At 40.3% G+C, this 20,981-nt stretch overlaps 1 protein-coding gene across 1 annotated transcript in view; it reads left to right on the top strand.

Moving 5' to 3' along the window:
* Positions 1–201: 201 nt before the first annotated feature.
* The window catches only part of LOC136373335 (guanine nucleotide-binding protein G(q) subunit alpha), a 219,770-nt gene continuing 198,990 nt past the window's right edge, over positions 202–20,981 (top strand). Inside the window, exon 1 of the mRNA XM_066338239.1 lies at positions 202–1,142. Within this exon, the coding sequence (XP_066194336.1) occupies positions 1,007–1,142 (136 nt within the window). The 5' untranslated portion in view covers positions 202–1,006. The remainder of the gene's footprint in view (positions 1,143–20,981) is intronic.

The raw sequence follows: 20,981 nt of genomic DNA on the forward strand, positions 1-20,981 counted from the left end.
TGCATTTATCGACTAAAACCAAAGGTAGTAAAAACAAATAAAACGCGCACGGTCGGGAGCTACGTCCCCGGAGTTCCTGGCTCCTCCAGCCGCTTATTCCCATCGCGCAGCGGCGCAGAGAAAGAGTGGAGAGGCAGCGACAGAAGCCATATTTCCGCCAGAGTCCGCCATATTTCTACATCACCACGCCCGCAGAGACAAGCCATTGAAAAGCCCGTCAAGCTAGGCTCACAGTGTGTATGCCCTAGTCTCCACCTGCCTTCTCTTCCTCCCTGGTGGAGCCCTTTCTACTCGTCCCCCCTCTCCTCCTTACTGCCAGGGCAGGAACGAGCCGCGACAGCTCTTCAGCAGCAGTTCTTCTCGCGAGAGGGACGAGCGACCGTGCCTAGAAAAAAGGTTCAACGTAAGGAAGTTCTCCTGCCTGGCGCACGCTGAGATTGCCGGGCGTCGGCGGCGGCGGCCTTGCGCACTTTCGGAGGAGCCAAACTCTTGCTTTAGGACAGAAGGAGCGACAGGGAAGCGAAATTGAGGAGGAGGGGAGGGATTAACGGAGATAACCACTTCCGTGGGGAGTGGTTATTTAGGAAGGCGGTGTAGGGTAGAGTTTGTGAGGGACATTCGGGTGGTGGTAGCGGTAGCAGAGGCAGAAACAGAAGTAGTAGTGAGGGAAGGAGGAAGAGGGGTGTTGGTGCTGAGCAGCTTGGCTCGCGAAGAAAGCACTGCTGCCGCCACGGCTGCAGTGGTGGATGTTTTCATGTTGCTTGGTGCATAATTTAGCGGAGGAGTTGGAAGCGGCGACTATTTGAGGCAGGGAATTTGTGCTGCTGGGGGCCCGCTTTTTCTTTATCTGTGTATTGCATCGAGGCAGTTCGCTGCACTTGATCTACAGTGCCTGGGTGGGGACTTCCGGGCAGAGAGTGTCTGTGTCCCCCGGGGCTGGTGCTCTGGTGGGGTGTGTGCGCGCGCGTTTTTAGGGTGGGGGTTGTGTCTGAACCAGTTAGGAAGAATGACTTTGGACTCCATGATGGCGTGTTGCCTGAGCGAGGAAGCCAAGGAAGCCCGGCGGATCAACGACGAGATCGAGCGGCAGCTACGCCGGGACAAGCGGGACGCCCGTAGGGAACTGAAGCTGCTACTGCTGGGTGAGTGTGGGCCGCTGTCAGCACACACGCCTTAAGCGCCGATGGGGGTGCAGCCCAGACATCGCTGCCCCGGGCTCTATCCGGCTGCCCCCCCCAGTGCATTACATGGCGCGGTCGGTTCGGTTTCCCCCAGGCGCCTGCCACCTTCACTGCGGGGCGGCCGTGGCGGTGGTGGTAGTGATCCTCTCGTCGTTCCTCCGCCACCGCGTTGTGTGTGCGCGTTCGTGTACAGGCTTCGCTGAGGCGCTTGTAGCTGGGTAAATAACCGTGGTTCCTGTGGGTGGGTTTGATATGGTGAGGAACCCGTCCTTCCAAAATGGAGAGGGAAAAGATGGCTGGTCAGTGGAGGGGGTGTTGGGGGAATATCGGCGATGATGGGTATAGGAGAGTGATGGTAAGGAAGCAGATTAATGAAAGAACTTGCAGGAGGGATGCTTTGCGGATTTCTGGTGCATTGTTCTCTGAGTCTTAGGTTGTTGGATCACCAGTTGCATTTTTTTATTGTGATTTTTATTCAATGAGGCAAAATGGGATAAGGGGCTTATGCCAGATTGTAGACTGACTTTTAAAGCAAAAGGAGAAAGAAATCATAAAGACCAAGATGCACCCGTGAAGGTGAAAAGTAACCTTAAAGTATACTAGTGGGCAGCAGGATCTTTAACGCCTGTGGAATCTACCCACTGTTCCAAGAAATAAAATCTATTGTATCATTTATCTTTAATTAAAACAGGTTGTTATTTTGGAGCCACAAATGTGCAAAGGCAATGTTTGTTAATTAGGAGTTTGGCTTGTGTTAAAATAAGCTTTTAGAATTAAAACACATTTGTCTGTATCTGAGGTGCTCTACTACAGTGTGTAGTTCTTGTGGTAACACAGCTTCTGTCGTAGACTAGCAGGCTTGAAATAGGTCTGCACCAGTGTTTGGGTGAATGGGAATGTTCCAAGTGGATGTGGGGTGTTTATGCCAAAGACTTTAGTCTTGGATCAAGTATATGAAAGTAATTATTTATATTGGGGTAATAAGCTGCCTTTACACTAAGGTGATTTGAAAGGAACTCATTTATTTTAATGCTTGCTTATGAATGTTTTTTTTTACTTTAAATAATACAGTTTGACTTCTGTATATGGAAAAAGGTATTGGCATCCTTAACTGATATGGAAAAAGGAGGGATGGAGACAGATACAATGCTACCAGTAATAACATTCTGTCTCATTTTGGCCTAATTTTGGGCTGATGGAAGTGTGTGCTGTGGCTATTTCAAAATCCAAAACCAAGATAAAATAGAGGACAGATAGCTTGCATTTTTAAAATTTTATGGATGATCAAGTATAATTACTTAACTATATGTATTTGCTACGGGAGAGGTAGTTGATGTTTGACTTGTTACTCAGGTCAAAATTGTTGCTGCATATCCTGGTCTTCTTGCAGTAATGCTAGAGGTTTCTCCCAAGTTTTTAAAAATGCCTGAAACTTACTGAATGGTACCAACATATACCACACAGAGAAGGAATTCAGAGATTTAATTCCACAGTCAATAGTGCAGATCTGGTATTGTTTTATAAGGTCCACCCATTGGTAATGGTAAGTGTATGGTAATGGTAGATTAGGGCCTAACTGTGGCATTACTTTTAGATCAAATGAAATAAAGTGTTTTCAGAGCAAATAGATAAGAAGCCATTACTTAGAAAGCTTTGAAGAAAACACACTGGTTGCCTGTATGAATGTTTTCTTCATATATCAGTATCTGTATAAACCATGCTTCTGAACGTGTAAGCATGATGTACATGAAACCAAGGTAAATGTTCTGCTTCATACTTAATAGTATATCTGTGTTTGAGTAGATATTAGTATAGAAATTGTTCTTGTGTACACATTTTTCGTGTTGTACTTTGTCAGCTGCAGTCACATATTTGATTGAAAGTGTGCACGTGCAGCTGTTTAAGAGTTAATATTGTAAAATGCAGTATAGCAGTAAACCATTGTTGAAGTCACAGGATTGGATAGAGATTCAAGTTTCAATTTATTAAAAAACCACAAACCAAAACTCAAACTTTCTAAAAATTTGTTTTAATTAGTGTATTTCTTTTAGGTATCTGACAGTACTTTCAGTCACTCTCACTGGTTCCCCAGCATAGTCATTTGTTCAGTTCTTAAGCTTGTGTTATTTGTTTGGGTAATTCATATGGTTAGGATGGATAAAGCAATTTTAAAAATAGGAAAATAATAATTTAAATGAGGAAACTGGGAAATGTCTGAAGTTGTTTGCCATCCATTTTTTTAATTGACTTGACCTTTACTGTCCCATTCTGTATCTTTAGCCATCAAAACTTAAAATAGCAGTAGTGCTTTATTTTATGTAAATGTAAGGCAAACTTTTTTGAAAAGTGCCAACTTCTCACACTGAAAAGTGTTGTTGGATTTAGAAGCCTAAATGGGTTAAAGGCTTTTGAACATGGGACAAAAGGTATACCCTTTTGATCATAAGGTGAGAACACAGCTTAAGCTGAGCTGTGTTAACTGACCACATATGCTTTTTGAACTTGTGCATAGTAAAAGGTATTAAATCAAAAGGCTGTAAGGAACAAATGAGCATGCCTATGCCATATTTTTTGTTCTTATTTAAAAATTAGACATACATACAAATGCAAACATCTAGAAAATATAAAGAAAAAATTCTGAGTTAGAATGGAGGATTTTTTCCCCTCCTTAACTTACAGAAATTATAGTGCTTCCTTGCAAGGTGAAATATTTCCCTCCTGTGTTGGTTACTGTGACACACATTATGCTGTGTGCACCTTTCTTGTGTATTAATGATATGTTTTTACTTTTCCTGGGATCAGAGTTTAAAATGTTGCAAGTAATTTCTGGAAAACTTTTTGCATGGTGAGATTATTTTAAACTATTAGTTAAAAAATAAACTCTCTCCATGATTAAATGTTAAAATACCACTTTTAGGTACTGCATTGAACATCATTGTCCTGTTCTAATCTACTGTAAAAACTTAAGCAAAGTCTCTCTTACTATTGTAATTCTAAAAAGTGAGAACTCCAGCATATGCACTGAAAATAGTCCAGCTAGCACAAGTTGGTTGCAGTGTTTAATGTACTTTGGAACAAATTCAGTCTTCCACTGAATTTGGTTTTTATCTCCTGTATTTTTGAAATTCTTCTGTATTCCATTACTACTGAACATTTTGTAAAGCCTTATGATTGTTCTCCAGAGTATGAAGTTGTTAACATTTATTTGTTGTTTGCTGTTGTAAATACATATATTGCTATAGTACAAAAAAAGGCATGTGTTTTTAGTGTTTTATATTTGTATGCACCAAACAATGTACAGTATTCTGCATGCTTGTATTTTAAGCATGTATGTACGTATTTATTGTTAAGTAGCAAGAGGCATGTGATCTAACTTTCTATGTATATAATTTCGACTGTCATCAGTGGAAGTTTTACCTGGTCTCAGAAAGCAATGTTTGGGTTTAAATGTTAGTTTGTAGCCATAAATCTTCACTACTGGAAATAATATGCCTGTACACTGTATATACTTGTGTTATGCATTATTTTCTCTTCGGGAGTATCTAAGAAAATTATCAGCAATATCTATAAGTTTTGGCAAAATTAGGTATTGGAGATGAATCAGTGAAGCAAGGTGTCAAATATGAGTATCTTTTCATTATGTTACCAAAGAAAACAGGTTGGAGGTAAACCTTTTGAATTTAGCATGAATTGAAACTAGTCTTAAGTGGAAGACTTTGTTTTTTCTCCAAACCTATATGTTGTAGGGTTTTATTTGTATACCTGTGGTAGCTGAATGAAAGATTTGTGTACAGAACTCTGTAAATTAGTAGACAGTCTTCAAAAACCTTGAAGAAAAAGTGGGCCCATCAAGCCAAGTCTTCCTTCCCTGCAGTAATCTGAAATATATATATGCAAATAGACAGTCTTATCTACTTATATAAGTAGATAAACTGATACTACATGTTTCAGGATTTTTTTGTGCACAATTTAAAAATGCTGGTGTTGATTAGCATATCCTGATTGACTATTTTCTTTGCTCTTCATAAAGCAGAAAATGTAATTATTTTGAAAGAGCATTGCAACCTCTTCTTATTTATCTTGTATTGATCCATACTTATACTTACACTGTATGTATTTATGATTAGAAAACTTGATGATGTATGTTGAAACTAGATTGGTAAGTATATTTTAGTTTGGAGAAGCTGTTTCTAAGGTTATGTAATTTGATTCTGGATGACAAACACTGATCTATTATAGAGATGTATATAGACATATACATCCAATTATAAAAATAACTGGTTTTGAGGAAAACATGAATCATCATCTTGTTATCTATCTGATAGAATGATTTCACATTTGCTGGAAAAGAGCATATTAATTTTTTAATGCATGATAAAGGAATATTTTATTTTCAGCTTTATAAAGGATTTTCTTCTGGGTTATTTTGTTTTGATTTTCCTCCTTTAAAAGTGACCTACTGTAGTTAAATGGAAATTTGTTTAGAACCTCAATAATCAAAGAATTCTGACTAACTTAGTTTTGCTCATATGTCAAAAAATCAAGGGACTCCAAATTTGTACTTCCTTTAAAAAACATTATTGAATTTGTACAGGAGGGAAACATGATAAACTGAGGACTCTCTTGAGAAGGGACTTTGGGGTATATATTGTAATGTTAAGAAATATTTCTCAGTTTTTAGCTACTTCAAATTATTTTTGGTGTGTAAAGGCAGTGGTAATTTAATAAGTGACAGCATTTCTTTTGAAGTAATATGACAATCTGCAAAATTAATCCAGGGAAGGGAGAGTGTGATAAGGTAGATGTGTGTTTCTCGCTTTGCTGAATGGATTAATGCTGAGGAAACATGTTCTCATACTTAAACAAGATTGCATGCAGCTGTTGCTAATAAAATTATGGGATGTTTTTCAACATTCAACTGTTATTTGCTCTACTTATTTAAAACATATAACTTGTAAGAATCAAGAGTAACAAAGTAAAATAAAAACTGAGGAAGCACTTGAATATTGGAAATACTATGAAGCCATATAAATAGTATTTTTAAAATCAGAGAAGTGGGCAACAGGCTTTAAGTATTGTGTTAACACTGTGCAAAGAAATAAGATATTGAGGGGCATAAGTCTAAGTGATACTAGTTTTAAAAGTTTTCAAAGTTTCCGGGGAAGTTCTAGGAACAATATATATCTGTGGGTTCTCTGTGATCTCTCTGTGTAGATGAGCTTGCGAAGCTGTTCTTCAGCATTTAAAAACAGTCCTGGCTCACTGGTGAGGTTCCAGATGACTGGAAGCTGGCCAGTGTGGCACCCATTCACAAAAAGGGTAGGAAGGAGGATCCTGGTAATTATAGACCACTCAGCCTGACCTCAGTACCCGGTAAGGTTATGGAGCAGTTTATATTGTCATCACGCAGCACTTACAGAATGGCCAGGGTATCAGGCCCAGCCAACATGGGTTTAGGAGAGGAAGGTCATGTTTGACCAACCTGGTCTCCTTTTATGACCAGGTGACCCTCCTGGTGGATGTGGGAAAGGCTGTGGATGTAATCTGTTTGGACTTCAGCAAGACCTTTGACACTGTCTCCCACAGCATACTCCTGGATAAGCTGGCAGCCCATGGCTTGGACAGGAGCACCCTTTGCTGGGTTAAGAACTGGCTGGATGGCTGGGCCCAGAGAGTGGTGGTGAACAGTGCTGCATCCAGCTGGTGGCCAGTCACTTGTGGTGTTCCTCAGGGGTCTGTGTTGGGGCCAGTTCTGTTCAATATTTTTATTGACAACATGGATGAGAGTATTGAGCCTTTCATTAGTAAATTTGCAGATGACACTAAGCTGGGAGCTTCTGTCGATCTGTTGGAAGGTAGGAGGGGTCTGCAGAGAAACCTGGAACAGTTGGATGGATGGGCAGAGTCCAACAATATGATGTTTAACAAGTCAAATTGCTGAGTTCTGCACTTTGGCCACAGCAACTCCCTGCAGTGCTACAGTCTGGATACAGAGTGGCTGGACAATGCCCAGGCAGAAAGGGACCTGGGGGTACTGGTTGACAGCCGACTGAACATGAGCCAGCAGTGCACCCAGGTGGCCAAGAAGGCCAACGACATCCTGGCCTGTATCAGAAATAGTGTGGCCAGCAGGAGCAGGGAGGTCATTCTTCCCCTGTACTTGGCACTGGTGAGGCCACACCTTGAGTACTGTGTCCAGTTCTGGGCCCCTCAGTTTGGGAAGGATGTTGAGATGCTTGAGCACATCCAGAGGAGGGCAACAAGGCTGGTGAAGGGCCTGGAACACAAGTCCTATGAAGAATGGCTGAGGGAGCTGAGGTTTTTTAGCCTAGGGAAAAGGAGACTCAGAGGTGACCTTACTCTCTACAACTTCCTGAAAGGTGGTTGTAGTTAGGGGGGGGTCGTCTCTTTCTCTAGGCAGCAACTGACAGAATGAGAGGACACAGTCTCAAGCTGTGCCAAGGGAAATATAGGTTGGATATTAGGAAAAGGTTTTTATGGAAAGAGTAATAAAGTACTGGAATTGTCTTCCTGGGGATGTGGTGGAGTCACCATCCCTGGATGTGTTTAAAAGAAGATTGGATGTGTCACTCAGTGCCATAGTTTAGTTGAGGTGTTAGGGCATGGGTTGGACTTGATGATCTTGAAGATGTCTTCTAGCCTAGTGATTCTGTGATTCTGTGTAGCATTCTCTTGGCACCAATGAGCAGTGGCCCGATGCTGTACCAGCTCAAGCTTCATACTGCTGACAGTTGTTGCAAAATTCACTCTGGAACAGTTTCTGATTGCAAAGTACAGCTTTTTTCTGGGTTGCTTCTGCTGTGAGCCCAGAAAACCCATGTGAAATAACCCCCTCTGAAGCGAAGCCTCTACCCTAAAGAAAAGCCACCAGGTAAAAGAGGGTTTGCTTGGTGTCCTGAGTGTACTGTGATGCTTGTATCCCCAATCGTCTGTTCTGTTTATGTTGAATATTGTGTTCTGTACCATTAAGACTGGTTCTGAGAGCAAAGGGGGGGAAAAAAGAAGCATGCAGTTTGTTTTCAGAAACTACTCTGACTCCTTTGCTTTCTGACTCCTGGACTGTGTTCGTCTGAAGCAAAGACAGAGAGCGGGACAGAGATCTCCTTTGCTTTTATTTAGCTTAGCTAGCTGAGGCAGAGAAGTTCCCTGGACAGTTTATTTTCCCTCTTTTTCTCGGGACTGTTTACACTTGTCTTGGACTGAAAAACACAGAGACACCTGGATCTCACACCTGTGGCCCACTGGGGTTTAGGACGGCATTTTCCAGCACTGGAGGGACTAATAAGAAACTGGGTGAGCTGAGCTGCAACCTATGGCAGGGACGTTCTGAGTTTGCCATTTCACTTTGGAACTATGAGAGGTTTTATTGTTTCATATTATTAATTTTTTTATGCTTCTGGACACTTTGTTGAATATTTTTTTCCACTTTTCTCCAAGGAGATTTTTTCCCAGATCAGTTGGGGAAGGGGCTGTTTGGGTTTTGCTTTTCCAGGGGGACCCCATTTGGAGGTTTCCTCCCAAAGTTACCCTAAAGCAGGACACTTGGTCACCCCCTACTTTTTAAAGGCACTCCAGAAATCCCTCAGCTTTGTTTCCAGCCATGGTGCCAGTCCTTTAAGTGACAGTAACAATTTTGGGCACAAATAGATATGGAATACAATAACAATTTGGGTTACCCTGGACACCTCTAAATTATTTTATCTGATTTACAGAATTAAAATAATTTAAGATCAGTTATGTTCCCTCCATGACTGCATGCACATGTGCCTTAGAGTTGCTGAAGAAGGACTTCCAGGTGTTGTGTAATGTTCAGTAAGCCAGTTGACAGTGGTTTTGTGTTTCTGTTGATAGCTGTTTGTGATCCTTTTGCTGTTGTTTTTTTTTTTTTTTTTTGTTTAATTGAAATTATAATATAAAAAAAAGTATGAAGAATGTTGACTTGTGTCGATAACATTTTAATATCTGAAAATGTAAGCTCAAAATTTAGACTTGAGCACTTCTCATTTGTCTGTTTTGCAAATATGTATAAAACAACTTTATTTCATGGAAGTAAAAGTTTACTTTGGAGAAAAGTTAAAAAAGTTAAAAAAAAAAAAAAGACATCTACAAGACCTCCTCCCTTGTGTGAGCTGAAATTTCATTATGATTCTTGTTAGGATCTGGTCTTAACATAGAAGAGCAAAGAAAACTAAGTGTCTGAATAAAACAGATTGAACTCAGAAAGGTTTGAATTATATCCCAAAACTTTATTAAAACTAATCGAGGTTAGATGTTGGTGTCAAAAAATTGGTATATTTTATTTAATAGTAAGAGAGGCAAAGAGAAAGAAAGAAGGAAGGAAGGAAGGAGAGTGGTGGGTGGACAGGATGAGTGTTCACTGCCTCTGACCAGAGGCTTTTGCACCACACACCCAAACCCTTTCCACCCCCCTTCTTTGGTGTGAGGGTCTGTGTGAGTTTCGCAGCAGATAAACCTGGGGCTATGGTCTCCACCCCGAAGGTGAGAGGCTTAATCCTCCTGTGAATATATTCTTCCCCCAGCCCAAACCACTTTATCTTATCTCCATCAATGTGCAGTGCAGGGCCTCAGACAGGGCATGGTGTTTTTCCATGTATCTTTTGTTATACAATTTTGCTATAATAGGCAAAAGACCTTAATGAAGATGTTTAAGCCATAATTTATAAGATTTCAGTTTCTGACAATTCTTTGTCAGAATATCAGAATAGGGACTGATTCCCTACCTAAGTCTATTCTTAAGTATCTTATTCCATAACAACTAAAAATAACTAGAAATATATTTGAGTCCGTTCTACAAAACCAGAAGCAAGTATAACTAGTGAAAAGTAGAAATATTGAAAACATTATACAACAAAAACTTCTATCAGCCAGTGACTGTAGTGAATTTAGAATTTTTCCTCAGAGGCAGAGGTAAAGCAGGATTTATAATATCAATAACTCTTATGCCAGTAATCAGCTTGTGGACTTTCATTAAACAAAAAACCATAATATTTTAAGAGAGCAGAACTATGAAGAAACTTTGGGAGAGCTCAGCTTTTTCTCAGGTACATAAAGCTGTACCTCGGTAGTATAGCTTATTTGCTAGAGGTGATGTTGTTTGATTAAAACAGTAGTTGTAGCTCACCGCTTCTAATTCTTGCATTTAGTAAGACTTCTCATACTGGAAAAGTATCAGGGAGTAGATACTCTTTCTGAATGACATCTATAGTTTTCATTGTATTCTGATTCACATAATCTTATGATTTTAATGCCTTTTTAATAGGGAGCAGTCATTTATTAATCTATACATTTTTAGTTCATATTTTATGTGTGTTTATAAATGCTATAAAAACATTACAAAAGAAATTATAAAATCTTTTTGAGGAGTTGCTGATTGGGTATATACAAAGTTTCATAATCAAATCTAAATAAATATGTACTTTAAGCATATAACAAGCTTCTAGGCAAGTATAAGGAAAAGCAGCAGCTTTTCTTGAAGAGAATGTTTGGAGTATTAGAACCATTAGTTTTGATTTGTCTGAAAAGGCTGGAAACCATTTTTCTTTAAAGTTTCTGAATTAGCTCAGCTGAGCGGGTGGACAGAATGGAGCTGAATTCAAGCTAGTATGGCTGAATGGGCCCTACAGGTGAATGCTGTCCACATAATGTGGTGCTCTGTTGTGCTGCTAATAATTTTGCAGAAGAAATAGAATACTATGCTGTTCTTTTTAGTCATGGGAAAGCATTGCTTTAAATGACATGATATGTTAATACACTGTGCTGTTATGAATGCAAATGCAGAATGAGGTGACCAGATGTTTTGACTGAAAATCTGCCCATTTATCCATGGTATCTTCTAATGTCATGTTCTTAGTGACCCAATAAACGCTTCCGTTCTTCCCCCAAGAATAAATTTTGTTTTAATTTATTGTCATGAGCAAATGCTGCATCTAAAAATTTACATTGCATTTCAGTAATCATGCAGTTAGCACCAAAATACCTATATAGTATAGTGCATAAGGCTAGCAAGGATGTCCTCTGAGAATTTAGCTGTTGTGGTTTTGGTTTGAATTTTTTGGTTAATGTATTATTTATGTGGTGGTTATTGTCCTGGTTTGGAATAAATTAGGGGAGAACCTTTAAAAGGAGTCCTCTAAAGATGAACCTCCACCACCCCTTCCTCCTCCCAGCCCTGGGTTTGGGAAGGAAAATGTCTTGGAGGAAAAGTGGAAAAAACAGTTTATTGATAAATGAAAAAAAACCACTCCCCAACACGAAGGAAAAGGAAAACAGTACTTGAATTTTCGGTGAGGGGGAGGGTGCAGAGCTTCTTCCGCGGGCCCCGGAGATTCTCCGACTTCTCGGGTCAGGTCTGGAGCCGGTCCAAAATCTTTGGGGGGGGGGGGGGGGGGGGGGCGGAAGGGAAAAGAAAAGGAAGGAAAGGAAAAAAAACCACAAACAGAAGCGGCGAAAGACAGTGGCAGAGGCAGGCAGCAGGTAGGCAGAGATAGAGAGAAGCAGAAACAGCAGCAAGCACGCAGCTGAGCCAGAGAGAGAGAGTGAGCAAGCAGCAAAAGCGGCAGGCCCCGCCAAAGAGGGAGGGGGGCAGCTGTTAGACATAACAATGTAGTCCAAGATATGGGCTAGGGGACAGCGTCAGCCTAGAACATTCCACCCCTTATCCCATATCGTGGACACACAATAAAAACTTTCATCTTACTCAGACTTTTGATACTTACACATTTCCGTCCATCTTACTTGCTTAGACTTTTGACACTTATACGTTTCTTTATGTTTCATGTTTGACTGATTTAATGTGCAGATAATGGTAGTAACATTCAGCATATATGAATTCTACTCCACATTCAGATCTTCTTGAGGTACACATCGTATTGTTTTATCTTTCTGTATTATCTAACATGTACAACTCGGTTTTTGAGCAGAGACAATTCTATGGATGGGTTTGTCTTTACTTGAGGCAGGGTTGATTCATACTGTCTTTCCCAACAAACTTTTAACATGGGTTACTGGGACTTCATCTTTATTTACTATATTAAGGTGCTGGGACTGAGCAGGACCCGCTCGGTTAGTGGAACTTTGAGTGTTAATTAACCAGGTGGTTTTTGCTAAATGCTGCTTCCAGTTTTTTAAGGAGCCTCTACCCAATGCTTTCAGGGTGGTTTTTAACAACTCATTGTACCTCTCCACTTTATTTGCAGCTGGTGCATGGTAGGGGATATGATATACTCATTTAATACTATGTTCTCTAGCCCAGGTTTTAATAAAATTATTTTTTAAATGAGTCCCATTGTCTGACTCAATTCTCTCTGGAGTACCGTGCCTCCAAAGGACCTGCTTTTCAAGGCCCAGGATGGTGTTGCGGGCTGTAGCATGAGACACAGGGTAGGTTTCCAACCATCCCGTGGTGGCTTCTGCCATGGTCAGCACATGACGCTTGCCTTGGAGGGTTTGAGGCAGTGTGATGTAATCAATCTGCCAGGCCTCCCCATACTTGTACTTAGACCACCGCCCTCCATACCAGAGAGGCTTCATCCGCTTGGCTTGCTTAATGGCAGCACATGTCTCACAGTCACTGGTAACTTGAGAAATACTGTCCATGGTTAAATCTACCCCTCGTTCTCATGCCTACTTATAGGTGGCATCTCTACCTTGGTGACCTGAGGCATCATGGGCCTATCGTGCTAGGAACAACTTTTTTTGTGCTTCCACTTAAGATTTATCTTCAACTCCCCTATTTTTGCAGCTTGATCTATTTGCTGATTATTTTGTTGCTCCTCATTAGCTCTACTTTTGGGGACATGGGCATTTACATGGCAAATTTTCACAGGTAGGTTTTCTGACCTAACTGGGCAGTGATATCTTTCCACTTTTCAGCAGCCCAAATTGGTTTTTCTCTGCGTTGCCAGTTCGCTTTTTTTCATTTCTTCAGCTATCTCCACAGAGCATTGTCTACCATCCAAGAATCAGTGTACAGATAGAGCTTTGGCCACTTTTTTCTTTTTGCAATATTTAGGGCCAGTTGAATGGCTTTGAGTTCAGCAAATTGACTGGATCTATTCTCTTCTTCAGCAACCTTTACGATTTGTCGTGTGGGGTTCCATACAGCTGCTTTTTACTTTTGATTCATCCCTATGATGCGACAGGAACCGTCCGTGAATAAAGCATAACATATTTTTTCTGTCGGCAGCTGGTCGTATGGCGAAGCTTCCTCAACCCGGGTCACTGGTTTTTGTTTTTCATCTGCAACACTGAAATTGTCACATTTGGGCCAGTTTGTAATTACTTCTATAATTTTAGGGCGATTTAATTTTTCAATTTGGGCGCATTGTATAATGAGGGCAATCCACTTGCTCCAGGTAGCACTGGTGGTATGGTGGGTGGAGGGAACCCTTCTTTTAAACATTTATTTTAGCACCGGTAGTCGGGGTACCAGGAGGAGTTGTGCTTTTGTACCTATAATCTTTGAGGCAGCCCAGAACCCTTCGTAGGCTGCTAAAATTTCCTTCTCTGTTGGAGTGTAGCTGGCTTCTGACCCTCGGTAACTTCGACTCCAGAATCCCAGTGGTTGGCTTCGCGTCTCCCCAGGCACCTTCTGCCAAAGGCTGCAGGACAGACTATGGCTCCTGGCTACAGAGTAGAGCACATTCTTTATGTTCGGTTTCGTCCTGACTGGGCCAAGGGCTACCGCGTGAGCAATTTTCTGTTTGATCTGGGTAAAGGCGTGTTGCTGCTCCGGGCCCCACTGGAAAGTGTTTTTCTTGCGAGTTACCAAGTAGAGAGGGCTCACAATTTGGCTGTACTTTGGAATATGCATTCTCTAAAAGCCTATGGTGCCTAGGAAAGCTTGTGTTTCTTTTTTGTTTGTTGGTGGAGACATTGCTGTGATCTTGTTGATGACATCAGTGGGAATCTGATGCCATCTATCTTCCCACTTAATTCCCAGGAATTGGATTTTCTAGCAGGTCCCTTGACTTTGCTCTTCTTGATGGCAAAACCAGCTTCAAGGAGAATCTGGATGATCTTCTCCCTTTTTTGAAACACTTCATCTGTAGTGTTCCCCCACACAATGATGTCATTGATGTACTGCAGATGTTCTGGAGCCTCATCCTTTTTCAATATGGTTTGGATCAATCCATGGCAAATGGTAGGACTGTGCTTCTACCCCTGGGGCAATCGGTTCTAGGTGTACTGCACACCCTTTCAGGTGAAAGCAAACTTAGGCCTGCATTCTGCAGCCAGAGGAATGGATAAAAAGGCATTGGCGATGTCAGTAGTGGCATACCACCTTGCTGCCTTGGACTCCAGCTCGTACTGTAGTTCTAGCATGTTCGGCACAGCAGCGCTCAGCGGTGGAGTCACTTCATTCAAGGCATGGTAGTCTACAGTCAATCTTTATTCTCCGTCAGACTTGCGCACAGGCCAGATGGGGCTGTTGAATGGTGAGTGGGTTTTGCAGATCACCCCTTGGCTCTCTAGCTCACGAATCATCTTGTGGCTGGGGATTACTGCATCTCCATTTGTCCGATACTGCCAGCGGTGCACTGTCGACGTGGCAGCAGGTACTCGTTGTTCCTTTACCTTCAGAAGTCCTACTGCAGATGGGTTCTCTGAAAGTCCAGGCAAGGTATTCAATTGCTTAATACCCTCTACTTCCACAGCAGCTATTTCAAATGCCCATTTGAGTCCCTTAGGGTTTTTGTAGTAGCCATTCTTGAGGAAGTCTATGCCCAGAATACACGGGGCCTTTGGGCCGGTCACAATCAGATGTTTTTGCCACTCATTTCCCAGTCAGGCTCACTTCAGCTTCTAACAAAATCAATTCCTGTGATCCCCCTGTCACCCCAACAATAGAAATCTGTTCTGCCCCCATATGTTCCGATGGCATTAGAGTACACTGTGACCCAGTATCAACCAAAGCTTCATGTTTTTGTGGCTTTTATGTGCCAGGCCATCGAATCTACACAGTCCAAAAAACACGATTTTCCCTAACCTCTACCTGGCTAGAGGCAGTGCCCCTCTAAGCATGATTTTCCTCAGCTCGCGGGATGTGCCTTCTCTTCCCATCAAAGGTGCGCCCGCGTTGAATACCAGGGCTTCTAATTTGCACAGCTGAAATTTGGAGGAAGTCCTCCTTAATCTCTTCCTTGAGCTTCTTATGATTCTTCTCTAATTTATATTCCAATTTCTGCAGTCGTGTTTCCACGGCTGCAATCCTGGTATGAGTTGGGCCATGTACAGCATCAGCATATGCTTGAAGTTTCTTTGCCATATCGAGCACAGTTTCATGTCTCCTCCTGCTTCATTATTGCTATAGCAGAAGCGTATTCAGATGGCCCAAGTCGTACAAGTTTTCGCCACATCACGGGTGTACATGGTACCAAGTCTGGGTTCTTAATGTTTAGGTCATCTGAGAAGATGATCTCCGCCACTGCCATTTCTCTCAAGTGTTGAATCCCTTGTTCTATGGTCTTCCACTGGGTCTGCTGCATGTAGAGATCGTCTGCACACAGATATCTTTGTGCCACACTTCTCAGGACTCGTTCCCAGAGACTGCAAGGGGTAGCCTCCCTCATCATTCCTTGGTCAATAACTGGATCATGTGATAGGGAGCCTAAATGTCTTGCTTCAGTGCCATCCAGAATTGTAGCTTCGCCTGCAGCATCCCAAAGATGGACTAACCAACTAATTATAGACTCATCTGGTCATCGAGTGTAATCCTTTCTTAAGCCTTGAAGGTCTTTCAGAGAAAAGGACTCAGTAGTCGCTGCTGATCTTGTGCCAGCTGGTTGGGCATTTGATCTTAGGCCAGTTGGTCCGGCTTCCCATTGGGTGTCAGTTGGTTCGACTTCTGATTTTACGTCAGTTTATCCAGCTTCTGATTGGGTGTCCTCGGGAGGCCTCAAGGGTCCTTCACCTGCATCATCCTCCACTGGTCGATCAGTCTTTTGTGCTCTCTTTGCCCCAGCGACTGCCAGTGTCTTAGACTCCATGTCTGGTTTAGCTGTTGGCCTGGAGCCCAGGATATTAGCTGCAGCCTGAGTGACTGGGGTGGTAACTAGCTTATCTCCCTGTTCCCTTTCTTCTATCTGCTGCCCTTCAGTATCCAGCAGAGTACGATAAACATATGCCAGGGCCCAGCTCACTGCAATAATCCTTTTCTCCTTAGTATTACCAGGGCACTTCTCTTTCAAGTACTTTGCCACCTCAGCTGGGTTCTGAATTTGTTCAGATGGGAAGTCCCAGACTATAGGATCAGAGAATTCCTTTAAAATTTGGCCCATATCTTCCCATTTCCCACTCCACTCAAGATTTCTTTTAGTTGGCTTTATCCCTAAATCAGGAGTCTCATTAGCCCCTTTGGAAATCTCAGCTTTCATTTTATATAAACTGCAGACAGTATAGAGAAAACTTACTAAATTAAATGCCAGAAAGATGGTCTCTTTAACACTCAGGGGAAACTGAACATTTTCTAATAGAGATGTAAACAATTCAAAGGAGAAGAGGGAAGACAGAGGCTGAAAAACCTCTTCCCCTGCTTCTCCCCTAACAAACTGAGTGCACCACCATAACAACGAACTATACACTCCTGGAACAGATTTAAGCATCTTAACAGCCCTCCTATAAAACATCACAAGCAAGCCCAGCCCAATGAATATTCTGGTTAGTGCCCCACGGCCCCAAGAACTATGTATTAGGAGCAACACCAGAGCTATTTCTGGGTAAGGAAATAACCCTAGGTACCACAAAGGTCTTAAGACCTCAAAAACCCCTGGGGACCAGAAATATTGGCAGGCTTTCACCCCGAATGACATTATGAGTTGAGAAAAAACCATCCCAATACACCCACAAAACAATTAGAACCACCAATATTATTATTAATGTTTTTTCTGCTTTCTCTGGCCTGTTTCCCAGCCAATGCACCAAGAAATGTCCTGGTTTGGAATAAATTATGGGAGAACCTCTAAAAGGAGTCCTCTAAAAATGAACCTCCACCACCCCTTCCTCCTCCCAGCCCTGGGTTCAGGAAGGAAAATGTCTTGGAGGAAAAGTGGAAAAAACAGTTTATTGATAAATGAAAAAAAACCACTCCCCAACACGAAGGAAAAGGAAAACAGTACTTGAATTTTCGGTGAGGGGGAGGGTGCAGAGCTTCTTCCGCGGGCCCCGGAGATTCTCCGACTTCTCAGGTCAGGTCTGGAGCCGGTCCAAAATTTTTTGGGGGGGGGGGGGTGCGGAAGGGAAAAGAAAAGGAAGGAAAGGAAAAAAAACCACAAACAGAAGCGGCGAAAGACAGCGGCAGAGGCAGGCAGCAGGTAGGCAGAGATAGAGAGAAGCAGAAACAGCAGCAAGCACGCAGCTGAGCCAGAGAGAGTGAGCAAGCAGCAAAAGCGGCAGGCCCCGCCAAAGAGGGAGGGGGGCAGCTGTTAGACATAACAATGTAGTCCAAGATATGGGCTAGGGGACAGCGTCAACCTAGAACAGTTATATATTTGCTGAAATCTGTTTATTAATTGGGACATAGGATTTTTGGGAGAAAAAGGTGAAATAGGTTTAATTTAAAAGTAAATAGATAGATTTTATTAATATACATTAAGAAAAGAAAGAAAAGAGGGAAAAATGAGATATTTAAGGATTTTTTACAAACTTTTTTCTACTTAATACAGAGAGAAAACTGATTTTTAGTTAGTTGCAATTATTTAAATACAATTTTGTATTATTTTGTGAGAGGAGTGTTTTTTAAAGTTTATGGAGATATATGCTATAAGAAAAGGTTTGGTGGTTTTTAATGTTACAAATCTGCAACTTTTTAGAATTTTGCAGATTTTGTGTAGTTTTACTTATATAATAGTTTTTTAAAGTTGCTTATGGGTTTTTGTATGCTTGGGGTATTATTTTAAGAATGCTTTTTTAGTTTAAAATAAGGATTTTTTAATTATTTTTAAAATTGTTTCTATTTTAAAAGAAAAAGACACTTTTTTTAGGAGCTGGGGACATATTTTATTTAAATTTTTAATAAATATTATTTTTATTAGTATACACAATTTTTTGGTTAGAACTTGCATTTTTAAAATAGCATGATATTAAAAATAGTTTATTTTTCTATAATTTACATTTAGAGACGTTTGGTTAATTTTTAAATATAGTTTTTATTTTTTTTTGTTGATTTTTAAATGTTTTTTATATTGTAAATTACTTTGTTTTTTATGAAGAAAAAAGAATTAATGTTTTTGCTCTAAGTTTCTTTCTTCTTCCTCAAAACTGTATATATTCATCAAATACATAAACAACCAAAAAAATTTTTTTTCTTTTAGTTAGTCTAGCTAACTAAAACAACAAAACTTCCTATTTCTTTTTTCCTTTTTCTTTCTTTCACCCACAACCCACCAAACCTAAACATCAACATTTTCCAACACCAAAAAATCTAAAACTAATAAAAATATAAAAAACTGAACTAACGCCTAACAAAAACTCTCAATTTTACCATCTCTCTTCAAAACAAAAAAAATTATTATTTCATTTCATATTATTCGTTCCTTATATTTATAAACATTTCATTTTTTAAATAAATAATTTTTTTCATTTTTATCCAAAAAAATTCTTTTCCCAAACTAACTAAAAAAACCAAAACATTAAAATTTTCTCTCTAAAAAAACCCCATTCAAAAATTTCCTCCCAAGTTTGCCCTAAACCAAAACAATACATTTTTATACAAATCTGCAAAATTCTGAACGGTTGCAGATTTGTAACATTAAATCCACCAAATGTTTTCTTATAACATATATCTCCATAAACTCTAAAAAAACTCCTCTCTCAAAATAATACAAGATTGTATTTAAATAATTACAAGTAACTTAAAATCATAGTTTTCTCTCTGTATTAAGTAAAAAAATAAACAGTTTGTAAAAAAAAGTTTAAATATCTAATTTTTCCCCCTTTTCTTTCTTTTCTTAATGTATATTAATAAAATCTATCTATTTACTTTTAAATTAAACTTATTTCACCTTTTTCTTCCAAAAATCCAATCTCCCGATTAATAAATAAATTTCAACAAATATAAAACCACCACATAAATAATACATTAACTAAAAAAATTAAACCAAAACCACAACAGCTGTTCAATTTGCTTTCTTTTTTTTCTTTAATAAATAGCACAGATTTCTTTGTGTGTGTAGAATCTAATTATTATTTTAATTATAAACTTGTTTATTGATAATATTGCCTTTACCTGTTTTCTTTAAACTTGCAGAGTGCCAGTGGTATATTCATATCTATAAAGTCATCACTGTGTGTCTATCTACACACGTTAAAGTATACACATAGGTATATTGTTGTTAAAATATACAGGGAACATGATTAAAAAATTAATTTTTTAATGACTTCTAGTGACCTGTCTTCCTAGTTTGAAATGGTTGAAATTAGACTTGAGGTCTCTTCTGAGAGTATAGAAGTTGTATTGTTCTTGTCCAGCTAGAGGGCTGACTGGCCCTGACTAATCTATATGGGAACATGGCCACATTCCATGGGGAATGCTGGTGAAGGGGAGCTGTCTGGGCTTCCTCCTCTCCTTGCTGGTGGACAAAGTCCATAGAGGGGCTAGTTTTCTTTGAGTTTTCTTTTCTTGCAATAGCTGTGAAGATGTAGAAGTGCAAGAAGACAGCAAAAAAATTGCTGGTGACTCTCAAAAGAAAATAGACATTAAAAAGCACTCTCAATAACGACCCACTGTAAGCCACAGGAAATGTGTTACAATCTTTGGAACTGTGCTTCCTTCTGGGTAGACTTTTAATGTTGCACTTGGAACTGATGCCTTGGAAGGCTGACCTGAAACAGAGACTGGACAGAGCTAGAGAATAAAGTAGGTATTTATTGCAAGGCCTCCAGGATCCACCCTGGGCAGGACAGGAGCCCGACCAAGGTTGCACCTCAGGTGGACCAAGAATAGTCACAAAAATAGCACACCGGTCATGAGATTTTGCACTTTTATAAGTTTTGGTCTTATTTGCATATTGGGGTTTAATTGTCTAATTACGGCTTCAGGTTGTGAGGTCTCATCCTTCTTGTTCTTCCCTTCAGTCCACTGTTGTTTATGCTTTCAGGCCTGAAAGGTGTCCTTGGTTCTCCTTGGAAAAAGGATTTGTTTTGTTTACCTACTCTCTGAAGAGAGCTTACTGCCACTTAATATGAGGCTCAGAACTACATCCCTAGGCAGCACAGAATCCGCAAACATGAAAACTAAAACTTAAGGCATCAGAACCAGTAGATATTTCTCTGTATGCACACAGATGTGGGTGGGTGTTGTGAGAAACAGATAAAGCTGTAGGTGACCCTATAAATTCAGGACCAAGGGAGAATACAAATTCAACATTTGAGTCCCTCAGATTATGTGAGAGAGAAAAATTAAATGTCAGTAGTGTTTTCATTGTCTTGCTACATGTCATGTCATGTCACGTCTGCTTATTGTTAACTTTCGTCCAATTTGGTCTATGAATACTCACTGGGGGAGAAAGGGTGAAGGAATACTATTAGTTTTAAGGAACAGATATTTTGGGGACATAGCTTCTCTTAGCATTTATTAATATCCTGTGAGAAACTTTCACTTTGAACAGTGGCTTTAGTAAGGAAGAACTATGTTTTGTGCATAGCCAAGAAAGCAACAGTTGCAGTCTTGGAGCATTAATGAGAAGGGGAAGAGGGAAAGGATTTCATAATGCATTCTCAAGGCTGGTAATTGGAAAGTTTTATACTCTTTAACCTTGCCCT

The sequence above is a fragment of the Sylvia atricapilla genome, chromosome W, assembly GCF_009819655.1.
Source record: "Sylvia atricapilla isolate bSylAtr1 chromosome W, bSylAtr1.pri, whole genome shotgun sequence".
NCBI lineage: Eukaryota > Metazoa > Chordata > Aves > Passeriformes > Sylviidae > Sylvia > Sylvia atricapilla.